Source organism: Crinia signifera, chromosome 7 (assembly GCF_055691185.1).
Source record: "Crinia signifera chromosome 7, ASM5569118v1, whole genome shotgun sequence".
In the NCBI taxonomy this organism is placed as follows: domain Eukaryota; kingdom Metazoa; phylum Chordata; class Amphibia; order Anura; family Myobatrachidae; genus Crinia; species Crinia signifera.
The window spans coordinates 108,137,799-108,150,193 of NC_139223.1; the positions used below are offsets into that span (position 1 = coordinate 108,137,799).

Consider the following 12,395-nt stretch of genomic DNA (forward strand, 5'->3'; position numbering starts at 1 on the left):
GTGACAATAAATAATACAATTAATATATTCCCTTCAATCTAAATACAGTATATTGAACATTTTGAGTGATTAACTGTCTGCAGAAATACAGGAGGTTTATGAAGTGTACATAATGTGCACAGTGAAAGGTGTGATTTTTGTGTTAGTGCATCAGTCAAGCAAACATCAAAGCTACAGTATAGAGAACAATGGTAGGGATCTACAGTCATGTGGTGGATAGGGCATGTGCTTGCTGCAGTATTTAGGATAGACAAATGGAAAGCCAGGTAACAAGAGGTTATAGTAGCTGAAGTGGAAGATGATAATAGTGTGGATAGAAGATCTATATATCATCAATTTAGGTTTCGCCACCCAGACGCTTCTAAAAGTCTGTTGCATTTTATCAATTAAGGATGTTGTCTCTTATCACAATACGCTGGATTTATGTTTTCATCATCAACATCATTTATGGTCTAATTCAGGGGTCCTCAAACTATTTGGCTCTGGGACCAAATCAGACAATAAAAATAATTACAGGACCCCAGCAAGTTACTGCAGAAGGTGATTACATCACATGTTAGGTCAGCAGACAGCACATGCATGGCAGCATTGTGGAGGCACACAATGATGTGAGGAGTCTAAAATAACAGACAATTCAACAGATTTTTTCATGCTTCTTGAATCACTGACTGAGATTAGAAAAGACATCAGCCTGATAGTCAGCAACATGCAGTTGCAACCCCATGCTGAGAAGGTCGGGACTCACTTTGGGGTCAGGACACACAGTTTGAGAACCACTGGTCTAATTTGTGGTGGATTTGTATTAGTATTAGGTCCCGGATTCTTTCTTTTGACTTCTCCACCTCTAGAATCATTTTTTTGTGTGACATAAGGTAATGTATCAACTCTAGAACAACTGCACACAGGAAGCTAGATAGCAAACTGCAGTAGAAGTTGTTCTGGCAAAGGACCATGACCAGAGAGAGATTTATATAGGGAGCTCTGGCTGCTGAAAGTTTACAGGAATCAGGTCTGAGATTGGTTGAGCAGCAATCAGCTGATTGCAGGCAAGATGGTTGCATGTCCCGGCGGTGGTGGTTCCACATGTGGAAACAGTTTTGGCAGCAATTCTGCACAGGATATGTAATGCCATAAAGTGACAGTGCCGTTAACAGTAATATGGACCACCAGTTCGGTGTGTCATGTGTGACACAGTCACAGGTATATGGTATATAACTAGTAGATGTTGCTATGATTTTATTCACAGTCACTATTAAGGAATTAGTTTCTGTGTTCTGTAATATTATGACCCTGGATTTTATTGTTGTGTTCTCAGACGTATTCACATCACAAAGGCGACTCTGAATTATCTGAATGGAGATTATGAAGTGGAGGCAGGTGCTGGAGGGGAGCGGAACGCCTATCTTAAGGACCACAACATAGAGACCTTTCTGATCGTGCGCTGCAGCCAGAAGCGGGTAGGACATTGTGGCATACACATCAATGGCTGTTTAGATTGATACACCTGAATGATGGTTTGAATAATCAAACATGAATATGTGTATTTCTCTTGCACACATTGTAATCATAAAAACGTTGTATTTACTGTCGGTGCAATAAATCACCTATACACTCATTACCAAAAGAATACCTGAAATATCTGTCTACAATCAAATTCCTATAACCAATTATCAATAGTGAACCAGTCTCTGCCATTTTTATCCTCTAAAGCCCTTCCAAACAACAATACAGTATGATAACCAGATGTTTAAAAAGTTAATACAGGGAGTATGATTGTTTGCTTTGTGCAACTTCTCCATTTGCCTATATCTTGACTCTTTAGGCTTGATACATCTTTCCCATAGTGTTCCTAGTCACTTTACCCATAAGGCTTATAAGTGAAGCCATTATAGTCTTATCATTACAAATGTAGAGCTTATACACAATACAGGGGTATTCTGTTTCTACTTTACCATTGGTTCTTTTAATAATAATAATAATAATAATAATAATAATTTTATTTGGTACTTATGTATTATCACGGCGCCCGATTTTTCCATCATGTCGGAAAAATCGCGTCGATCGCATTGCATGCGACCAAATCGCGCATGCGATCGACGCAATGTATCCATAGGAATCAATGTTAAATGGTTCCAAATGTTCCCTGACACCCCATTTCACATTAGGGTCAATGTTAAATGTCCCCCAGGCCCCCCCCATTAGGTGTATGCCCCCTCATTGTTAACGCCACCCCCCATCAACGCCAACCCGAAGCGTGGCGAGCGCAGCGAGCCCGCGAGAGCGGTGGTACGCGTCCTCCGACCTTTTCATACCCCCACTATCCACTTTGCCATGGAGTTGACTTTATATAGTGTGGCGAGCGCAGCGAGACACCGAACCCGAAGCGTGGGGAGCGCAGCGAGCCCCGCGAGGGGACACGGAGTACGAGCCCGAAGCGTGGCGAGCGCACGCGGATTACTTAACATTTATTTCGCGGCCCCTTGCGGGGCTCGCTGCGCTCGCCACACTTCAGGCTCGTATTCCTCGTCCGCTCGCCATGCTTTTGGCTCAGTGGCTCGCTGCGCTCGCCACACTATATAAAATCAACTCCACGCCGACGTGGATATTGGGGGTATGAAAAGGTCGGAGGACGCATACCACCGCGCTTGCCACACTTCGGGTTGGCGTTGATGGTGGGGTGGCGTTAACAATGCGGGGGCATTTAGGCTAATGCACCTAATGGGGGGGCCCTGGGGGGCATTTAGCATTGCCCCTAAAGTGAACTCGGGTGTCAGGGACCATTTTTAACCATTTAACATTGATTCCTATGGGAAAATCGCGTCGATCGCATCGCATGCACGATTTGGTCGCATGCGATGCGCTCAACGCGATTTTACCGCAAAATCGCATCAATCACATGTGATTGTATGCCTAACACTTAAGGCATACAATCAATGCAACTGGGCGCCGTGATAATACATAAGTATCTTTTATTTATATAGCGCTCTTTCTCCAATAGGACTCAAGGCACTTAACAGATAGAATAAATGTACAAAGAAGTACAGAAAAGCTTTTCATAAACAATACTTTTCATATGGTTGAGGCCTCCTGTATGCAGTACACACACTGGGGCCTAATTCTGAGTCAGCCACAATAGCCTACCTACTACATTATATTAATGTAAGAATTCGCTCATTTATAATAAAAAGCTGAGTGTGCATGTGGAAGCCTAAGCCTCTTTTTATTCTTACGTCTGTAGCCGAACCTCTCCTCATTCATAGCTTTACCAGGAGTACACATCAAGGTCATGAGTGAGACACTACTGATACCACCAGGGATAGAGATTGGTGGGCAGGTCCTTCAAAGGTTTGGGGAAGCCCTGGAGTGAATTGCGCTATTGTTTTTAGTGCTCTTGAAAATTTCCTCTCTCTAATGCTGCTTTCCCACTCCAAAGCCGTTTAAAGAACCGGTATATTTAAACGGTATTTAAAACTGTATTAGCTTTCACATTGCAGTAGATTACCGTTTTAAATACTGTTTAAGTACCATTCACATCACAGTGAAACCGTTTAATCCCGTCGTGTCCCCTGGTACCTGTCCTGCCCCCCCTCCCCCCCGTACCTGCCAGCTGGTACCCTCGCTCCCCCCCCCCCCCCCCTTGTACTTCCTCCCCTGGTACCTGGCAGCAATCCATCCGGGCAGCGGGGCAGTGCAGTAGGCAGCGGCATGCCAGGGCTCCTAGTCGGCAGGTGCCCCACTGATGCAGGAGCATGATTTAGGAGGAGGCTGCAGCTGGTGCACAGGCAGTGGGGGCACTGGGGATCCGGGCAGGTCCGTGATCAGGAGGAGGATGCAGAGGAAGGTCCATTAGGAGATTGTAATTTCATCGGCGGGGGGAAATAGTGGGTCCGAAAATTAAATATGCGCATATTTAATGAACGGCTCCGCTATTTCCCATTCGCGGCAGGGACCCCCGTCGATGAAATTACAATCTCCTAATGGACCTTCCTCTGCTTCTTCCTCCTGAGCACGGACCGCGCTGCCCGGATCCCCAGTGCCCCCCGCTGTCTGGGCACCAGCTGCAGCCTCCTCCTGCATGATGCTTTCTTGCATCAGTCTGGGACCTGCCGACTAGGAGCACTGGAATGCCCGCTGCCTACCCTGCCTACCATGCTGCCCCACTGCCCGGATGCAAGGTACCAACTGCAAGGTACCAAGGGAGGGGGGGCAGGACAGGTACCAGGGGGGGGGGGGGGGGCAGGACAGGTACCGGGGGGGGGGGAGACTAGTGTGGGATCTGAAATACCGTTTCAGAGCCATTCTCACTGCATAAAAAACGGCTCTGGAAACGGGTTGTAAATCAACTCTGGTGCTTTCCCACTGCAGCCTTAAACGTTTAGAAAGGGAAAAAAATGGCAAGTTTAAGACCTGCAGTGGGAAAGGGGCATTAGATCAAACTATTGGAACGTTTATTTGAGTTATGCTTTATTTGCTTATTTGCTTAGGTTTTTCAAATATAATTTTCCAACATACACTGTTGCACTAGATATTTTTTCATCTCTCATATTATGTGCATGGAAAATAAATTCATTATACAGTATGCATGAATATACATTTGAAGATAAAGGCAAATTGAAAAGACTGCATAGTTCTCATTTGCAAGTAAGAGTTTTTAATCTACATACTGTATGAGGGTTTGTGGTGATTTCCTGCCGTTATTTCAAAATAAGACTTTTCTTCTCTTTTTTTTTATACACGAGGCTGTTTAAATAGTATTGCATTATGATTAATTTTTATCTTATAGTTTATAATTAATCTTCTGCTAAATAGTATAGTAAGGTTCTAGTTGCTGAAGTAGTAAAAGTATTTAAATATATTTAAACTTTTGGTGTTTATATGTATCTATTTTTGTAACAAAATCATCATCACCATTGCTATTTGCACTTGCACCCAACCCACCCTGGATGTAAAAGATCCATCTGAACCAGGTGTCCCATCTTCCTCAGCACACGGCAAAGTCATCATATACTGTACGCCCACTCCCTTGAAACTTCCCCATTACCACCCAGTCATGCCTATTTCCTGTATAGTGTGCTCCACAGAAGAACAGATACAGTATACTAGCAAACTCTGTCTGTGTGCATAAACCTCAGTCAGTGCCAGGGAGAGATAGATACTGTCAGAAAGACAGTGTTATAGAGAGGGGGAGACAGAAAGAGACAGCATCAGGGAGAGAATTAGGCAGTGTCAGCGAGAGAGAAAGGGAGGGGGAATGAGCAGGAGTGATGCTAACTGGCTACAGCCCAAGATTGGGGACATGGACAAGACAGATGGAGCACCATATGGGGGCATAGATAGATAGAGGGACATAGGGTAAACCGTGATCGCGAAAACCCCCAAAAATGATGGGTCCATGGGTCCCCTCACTTACAAAAATCGGGGTCCTAATTGACCTTTTCTGGGTCCCAAAGGTATAAAGTCTCCTCTCCCCTTCCCCAGCATGGCACAGACAGAAGCCTCCTCCTCTCTTCCATATGGCATATACCCTGAGCCAAGGGCCAGCCTGAGCCTATTTTTTTTTTTGGTGAGCAAACATAGATTTGAGCACCCCAAAACTGTGGCTATTGTGGGTTGGGGGGGTACAGCTGCAGTAGTAGCGCAGGTGCTTCGTGACCGAAGGATGTACTGTACTTTAGCACTGTCCAGGCAGTAGTGCCGCTACTGAAGCTACAAATTTAGGTGCTCTTCAACAAGAGTCTCCAGGCACACACTGAGGGCCTCCATCTCCCATCTGAATAAGTAGACTGCTGGGCCCTAGGTCAGTAGTTCTCGCGAGATTCCTCTTAATCAACAGCAGCCGGAGACTGTGTGTCCTATTCAGCGGCAGCCGCCAGAGCGTGGGATGGCTGCAGCAGGACAATTTGTAAGAGACATTTTTAGCTATGGCCCCCGAAGGATTTTTTCCCCATACAAACGGCCCTTGGCACAAAAAATGTTCCCCACCCCTGGTCTAGAGCAAGGTATACAGTAAAAGTGTCTGAGTGCTTTGTGTATTTTTTTACCTATATGCAGTGGATGAGCTGTATAGTTTAATTCTATTGTGTACATGCCCTATACCAGGGGTGGCCAACCGGTCAGAGGTAAAGAGCCAACATCATGCGCGCGCCAAAGGCGCGCCCGACAAAAAGGGGCGTGATCGGGGGAGTGGTCAGGGGCGCGGTCATATGACACAAGGGGAGTGGCCACATGACAAAACTTAATGCCCCCAGTGCCAGATATGCCCCCCACAGTGCCAAACATCATATGCCCCCCCACAGTGCCAAACATCATATGCCCCCCCACAGTGCCAAACATCATATGCCTCCCCCACAGTGCCAAACATCATATGCTCCCCCACAGTGCCAAACATCATATGCCCCCCCACAGTGCCAAACATCATATGCCCCCCCACAGTGCCAAACATCATATGCCCCCCACAGTGCCAAACATCATATGCCCCCCACAGTGCCAAACATCATATGCCCCCCCACAGTGCCAAACATCATATGCCCCCACAGTGCCAAACATCATATGCCCCCCCACAGTGCCAAACATCATATGCCCCCCACAGTGCCAAACATCATATGCCCCCCACAGTGCCAAACATCATATGCCCCCCACAGTGCCAAACATCATATGCCCCCCACAGTGCCAAACATCATATGCCCCCCACAGTGCCAAACATCATATGCCCCCCCCACAGTGCCAAACATCATATGCCCCCCACAGTGCCAAACATAATATGCCCCCCCACAGTGCCAAACATTATATGCCCCCCACAGTGCCAAACATCATATGCCCCCCACAGTGCCAAACATCATATGCCCCCCACAGTGCCAAACATCATATGCCCCCCACAGTGCCAAACATCATATGCCCCCCCCCCACAGTGCCAAACATCATATGCCCCCCCCCCACAGTGCCAAACATCATATGCCCCCCCACAGTGCCAAACATCATATGCCCCCCCACAGTGCCAAGCATCATATCCCCCCCCCCACAGTGCCAAACATCATATGCCCCCCACAGTGCCAAACATCATATGCCCCCCACATTGCCAAACATAATATGCCCCCCCACAGTGCCAAACATCATATGCCCCCCCACAGTGCCAAACATCATATGCCCCCCCCCCACAGTGCCAAACATCATATGCCCCCCCACAGTGCCAAACATCATATGCCCCCCCCCCACAGTGCCAAACATCATATGCCCCCCACAGTGCCAAACATCCTATGCCCCCCACAGTGCCAAACATCATATGCCCCCCACAGTTAGGAAGCTGGGCCCTCCAGCACGGGTGTTGCCCACAGTGCAACACCTATGCTGGAGGGCCCAGCTTCCTAACGAAAGGGCCCACCTAGAGGGCCAGGAGGGCCCAACAAACAAATGAGCCACGGACCAAGAGGGCCCGACTAATGCGCCCACAGGCCGGAAGGGCCTGAATGTGCCCACGGGCCTAGTGCCCGACACCCGGTGGTCTAGGGTGGATGGGGGGTAGGAGGCCAAAGGCCCCTACCTGGTGTTGGGAGAGGCCGCTGGGGGGAGCTTCGTCAGCTCTTTTGCTTACCACCCCTGATGGCCTCTCCGGGAGCCATCTTCTTTCTTCTTGCAGAAGGCGCCGGAGATCTTCTGTCTTGATCCCGGCGTCTTCTGGCCTCTTCAGCGGCGCCGGAACTCTTTTCCCCGCCGCCGTCTTCTGCGCCGTCCTCCGGCGGCTTCTCGCATCTTCAGGAGCGCTCCTGCGCTCCGCCGGCGTGGAGACGACTTTTCGCCCTCCCGCTGGCATCTGATGTCAGACGCCGGGGGCGGGGCGGAAACGGCGCGGCGAGCGCTGATTGGCTCGCTGCGGCCGTTTCCTATTGGCAGCCGATGCGGTGTTTTGAATTGGCAGCCGAATTGGTGCCAAATTCAAAACCCCGCTTCGCCGATGGGATGGGAGCCGCACATTACAGCGTGGCGAGCCGCATGCGGCTCGCGAGCCACGGGTTGGCCACCGCTGCCCTATACATTTATTCTTGGTATCTAATGCATGTGTGCACAATGAAATTATGCTTCACATATCATAACTATTAGGGAAGAACATTGATAGTCAAGTTTCATTAGGAGATTTCTGCCATTGTATCCTCCCATGTGATGGTAAGTTTTCATAGTTTGCAAGCCCTGCAATGGTGTGAACCATCACAATGTATTGCGCATGTACAAGATAAGTTCCGTCAAGTGTGGATGTACAGTATACTACTCAGTCAGAGATATAGCTACAGGGTATGGGCTGAAACTGTATTATTCTCTGAATGGCTCTCTGACACCCAATCAAAATAATGCATCCATGTTGCATTGTGTTAGTGACCCTCTAAAGCTACAAACTAAGCAGCAGCCTTGCAGCCATCTCGGAACGGGTGTGAATCAGTTGATCACCAGCAAGTTGTTAGACAGTCATTAGGTTGACACCATTAGGTCGACATGCATTAGGTCAACATGTGTCTAGGTCGACATGCAGGAAGGTCAACATGAGTCTAGGTAGACATGGGTAAGTTTGACAGGGTCATAAGGTCGACATGGTCATTAGGTTGACAGGGGTAAGGTTGACGGGGTTAAGGTGGACAGGGTCATTAGGTCGACATGGGTAAGGTCGACAGTAAAACAGTCGACATGGTGTTGTTTTTAACCCTTATGCCGACAGTCAACATAAACACTAAAAGGTACCACCGTGTCCCCTCGCATGGCATGCTGCGCTCGCCACACTATTCTATTCTCCCACCACACCTTAGTGGATGGTAGGGCATGAAATACCACCTGTCGGCACATGCGCATGCCATGCTTCGGGCACGGTGCCTCGCTACACTCGGCACACTATTTTATTCTCCCACCATGACCTAGTGCAGTGGTTCCCAACCCTGGTCCTCAAGTACCCCCAACAGTGCACGTTTTCCAGGTCACCCGGCAGGTGCACTCATTCAGGCACATTTGAAAAGATCCACAGATGGAGCGAATTACAGCACTTGAGATTCTGTGTGGAGACCTGGAAAACATGCACTGGGGGTACTTGAGGACCAGGGTTGGGAACCACTGACCTAGTGGATGGTAGGGCATGACATACCGCCTGTCTGCATGTTAGTTCAAAAAATACAGTAAACAAAAACCATGTCGACCTAATGACCTTGTCGACCTAATGACCCATGTCACCTAATGACCCATGTCGACCTAATGACCCTGTCGACCTAACCCATGTCGACCTAAAGTCATGTCAAGTCATGCCTATCTGCATGTCAACCTAGTGGTGTCGACCAAATGCTTGTAGACCTACTTGGTGGTGACTCAATGACCGTATTCCCTCGGAACAAGGGGAAAAAAGGAAACTATCAGCAGAACATCATTTCATTGCAGAGAATATGGAATGCTGCTATTAAACAGTAAAAATACTTCCCTTCGTACTACCCATTGATGGTTCTGTGGTCATGAATTGCCTATTGAGAACCTTCCTTAGTGCATTGGACTGCCTCTATTCTGTTCCATTCCACTACATACACCATTTTCTCCGTTAAACAGAGTAGCAGTGAATTGGACATACATGACCTGCTGGATCCCTACAAAGCTATCCCTTTTCAGAAAGAGGGACAAAGCCTTGACATGGGGACTCTCCCAACAAATAGGGGATAGTTGGCAAGATACAGTACTTTTATGTAATTATCTGTGATCATGTTCAAGGCCTGATTAAAGGTTCCAGGTGCCCTAGGCGAATGCACCTGTAGCTGCCCTTATAATGCTGGGTAGCAACAGCAGCACACACTTCTACAGCATGTTCTGTGCTTCTGCTGAGATTACAGTTTTTAGAGTTTTCTTTCACCCTCCTCTAAACATTTTGGGGGTGTGGCCTAAGTGTGGGAGGTGCCCTAGGCGAATGTACCTGTAGCTGCCCTTATAATGCTGAAAAATACATGTGTATGGAAGCTCAGGACTTGCTATTCATGTTGCCAATGTTCATGTAATGAAGGTTATAAACTGGGCAGCCGAGAGGGGGTGGGGGTACTAATTACCCGGGCCCAGGCTTGCTGGAGGGGCCCTGGTCCGACCCCTCCCTTCCCCCTCCATCCCTCCCGGGTAGCAACAGCAGCACACACTTCTACAGCATGTTCTGTGCTTCTGCTGAGATTACAGTTTCTAGAGTTTTCTTTCACCCTCCTCTAAACATTTTGGGGGCATGGCCTAAGTGCTGGAGGTGCCCACACCTCCCACACTTAGGCCACGCCCACAAAATTTTACCAGGCCCGTCATTTCTCTCAGCTGCCCTGGTTATAAAACTAGCATGTAAGCTCTAATGCTTGTGGTATGTAATGGTAAATTTGACTGTAGGGTGACCAGCTGGCATTGAAGCACAATGTATAAGTAATGGTTCCGCCAGTATTTACAATGGCACAGCCATCTGGCAGTCACCTTAAGAACTTTGTCCCCCACAGTACATTGACACGTATGATAGTTAACAAGCATGGAATAAATTGCCCCCCCCCCCCTCCCAGTTCTGGCACCATATCTGTGGCCTTATCAGTTATGATATAGAGCAGTGGTAGCCAACTCCAGTCCTCAAGAGCTACCAACGGTTCACGTTTTCTAGATCACCTTGCTGGGGCACAGATGCACACATTACTGACTGACGCATTATAAATGATCCACAGGTGACGCTAATTACTTCACTTATGATTCTGTGAAGAGTCCTGGAAAACATTAACTATTGGTAGCTCTCGAGGACTGGAGTTAGCTTCCCCTGGTATAGAGGATGTCTAGGTCAAAAGTTACTCGGTTGATCACTGATGGTGGACAGTGACTAGGTCGACACCTAAGAATGGTCAACATACTCTAGGTCGATAGTAACAAAACATTTACACAGGGTAAAGGTCGACGTGAACATGGTCGACACTGAAAAGGTTGACTCAAGTTTTTCACGTTTTTGGTGTCTATGTCAACATATGCCCACTTAGATGGTAAAGTATGAACCAAGTCGTTTCTTTAAAAAAAGAAACACAATGAAAACACGTTCATGACACTCTTGTTTCTGAGGTGGGTCCTTGGTACCTTTTGTCCCTTCCTCTTTTGTTCCTTTTGTTGTTTAATCCTACTATAGATTATATTGGCTCCATAACTTGATTATGGCTCTGAAACTACTTTCTATTAATGTCAATGGGCTTAACTCCCCCAAAAAACGTACTATAGTTCTTGTGGCCTGGAAACGGGAAAAAGCAGACATTTCTTCAAGAAACACATCTCACGGGTTCGCACACCCAATTGCAAGGTAAGCAGTTCTCCCAGACTTTCTTTGCCTCAGCTGACTGTAAAAAATGGGAGTTGCAATCTAAATCCACCGCAACCTTCCTTTTATCCACTCTAAGACAATAACAGACCCAGAAGGACGATACATAATAGTAATAGGCACTTTACATTCAGAAGCTATTACTCTTATTTCCATACGCTCCTTATCAAGACCAATCTCCATTTTTTCTAAATTTATTCCAACGTCTCTAGAAAAAAGCACAAGGTCACATCATTCCTGGTGGGGACTTTAACACTGTTATCAACCCTGCTTTAGATAAGTCTAACACCACAGGTACTAGATCAACAATTAACCCTTCTAAAGCATCCCTCACCCTCACCTCTTCCCTTAAACAATTAAACCTATGCGACTCTTGGCGACTGTGCCATTCTTCAGCTAGAGACTACACTCACTACTCCGCTCCTCACCAACACTATTCACACATAGGCCCTTATTCTGATTGACGCGTACTTTCCCGCATACTTTCGGATCGCGTCTTTACGGCGTCTGCGCATGCGTGGAGAACGCCACGCGCATGTGCCACGCCTTGACTCCGTACCTGTTCGGGCAAATCCCGTACAAAACTGGTCACCGCAATCATTCGGGAAATATGGGCGTATTATGGGCGTCATGCGGAATGACACATGGGCGTAGTTTCAAAGTGGGCAAAACGGGGCGGAAACATGGGCGGACACGGGGGAGTACACTTATGTTGGGGGGCGTGCATTCGGATAGCACTCCGAATGCACGCGAACAAAAAGGGAAGAAATGTGCGGTGTCCAAAAGGCCACTATTGCTTTGCAGACACCACTCGTTCCTGCGGGAGGCGAACGGACCGCCTAATGACTACAAGCATTAACACCTGAACCCAATAAAATCGACTCCTTTACTCATTACTCACTAATAGGATGCTTGTCAGTGCTTTAATTGAAACCATTGCACTTAAATTGCTGTAAGGGTTAATGTGTGCAATGCATGTGTTAGGCATGCTTGTAAGGATATATTGGCATCTAATTGATTCCAATTCAAAATAAGCAGTTTTTTATGAGGATAGGTAATTGAATAAGTGGGT

The 12,395-nt window shown here is 47.4% G+C and overlaps 1 protein-coding gene and 1 long non-coding RNA gene across 3 annotated transcripts in view; one reads left to right on the plus strand and one right to left on the minus strand.

Annotated features, from left to right (window-relative positions):
- ADCY5 (adenylate cyclase 5) overlaps positions 1–12,395 on the plus strand; it is a 411,020-nt gene that overhangs the window by 288,803 nt on the left and 109,822 nt on the right. For both annotated transcript variants that reach the window (XM_083153598.1, XM_083153599.1), the window contains exon 7: positions 1,316–1,457. In XM_083153598.1, coding sequence (XP_083009724.1) covers positions 1,316–1,457 — 142 coding nt within the window. The remainder of the gene's footprint in view (positions 1–1,315; positions 1,458–12,395) is intronic.
- The window catches only part of LOC146020458 (uncharacterized), a 58,251-nt gene that overhangs the window by 1,085 nt on the left and 44,771 nt on the right, over positions 1–12,395 (minus strand). The window lies entirely within an intron of this gene.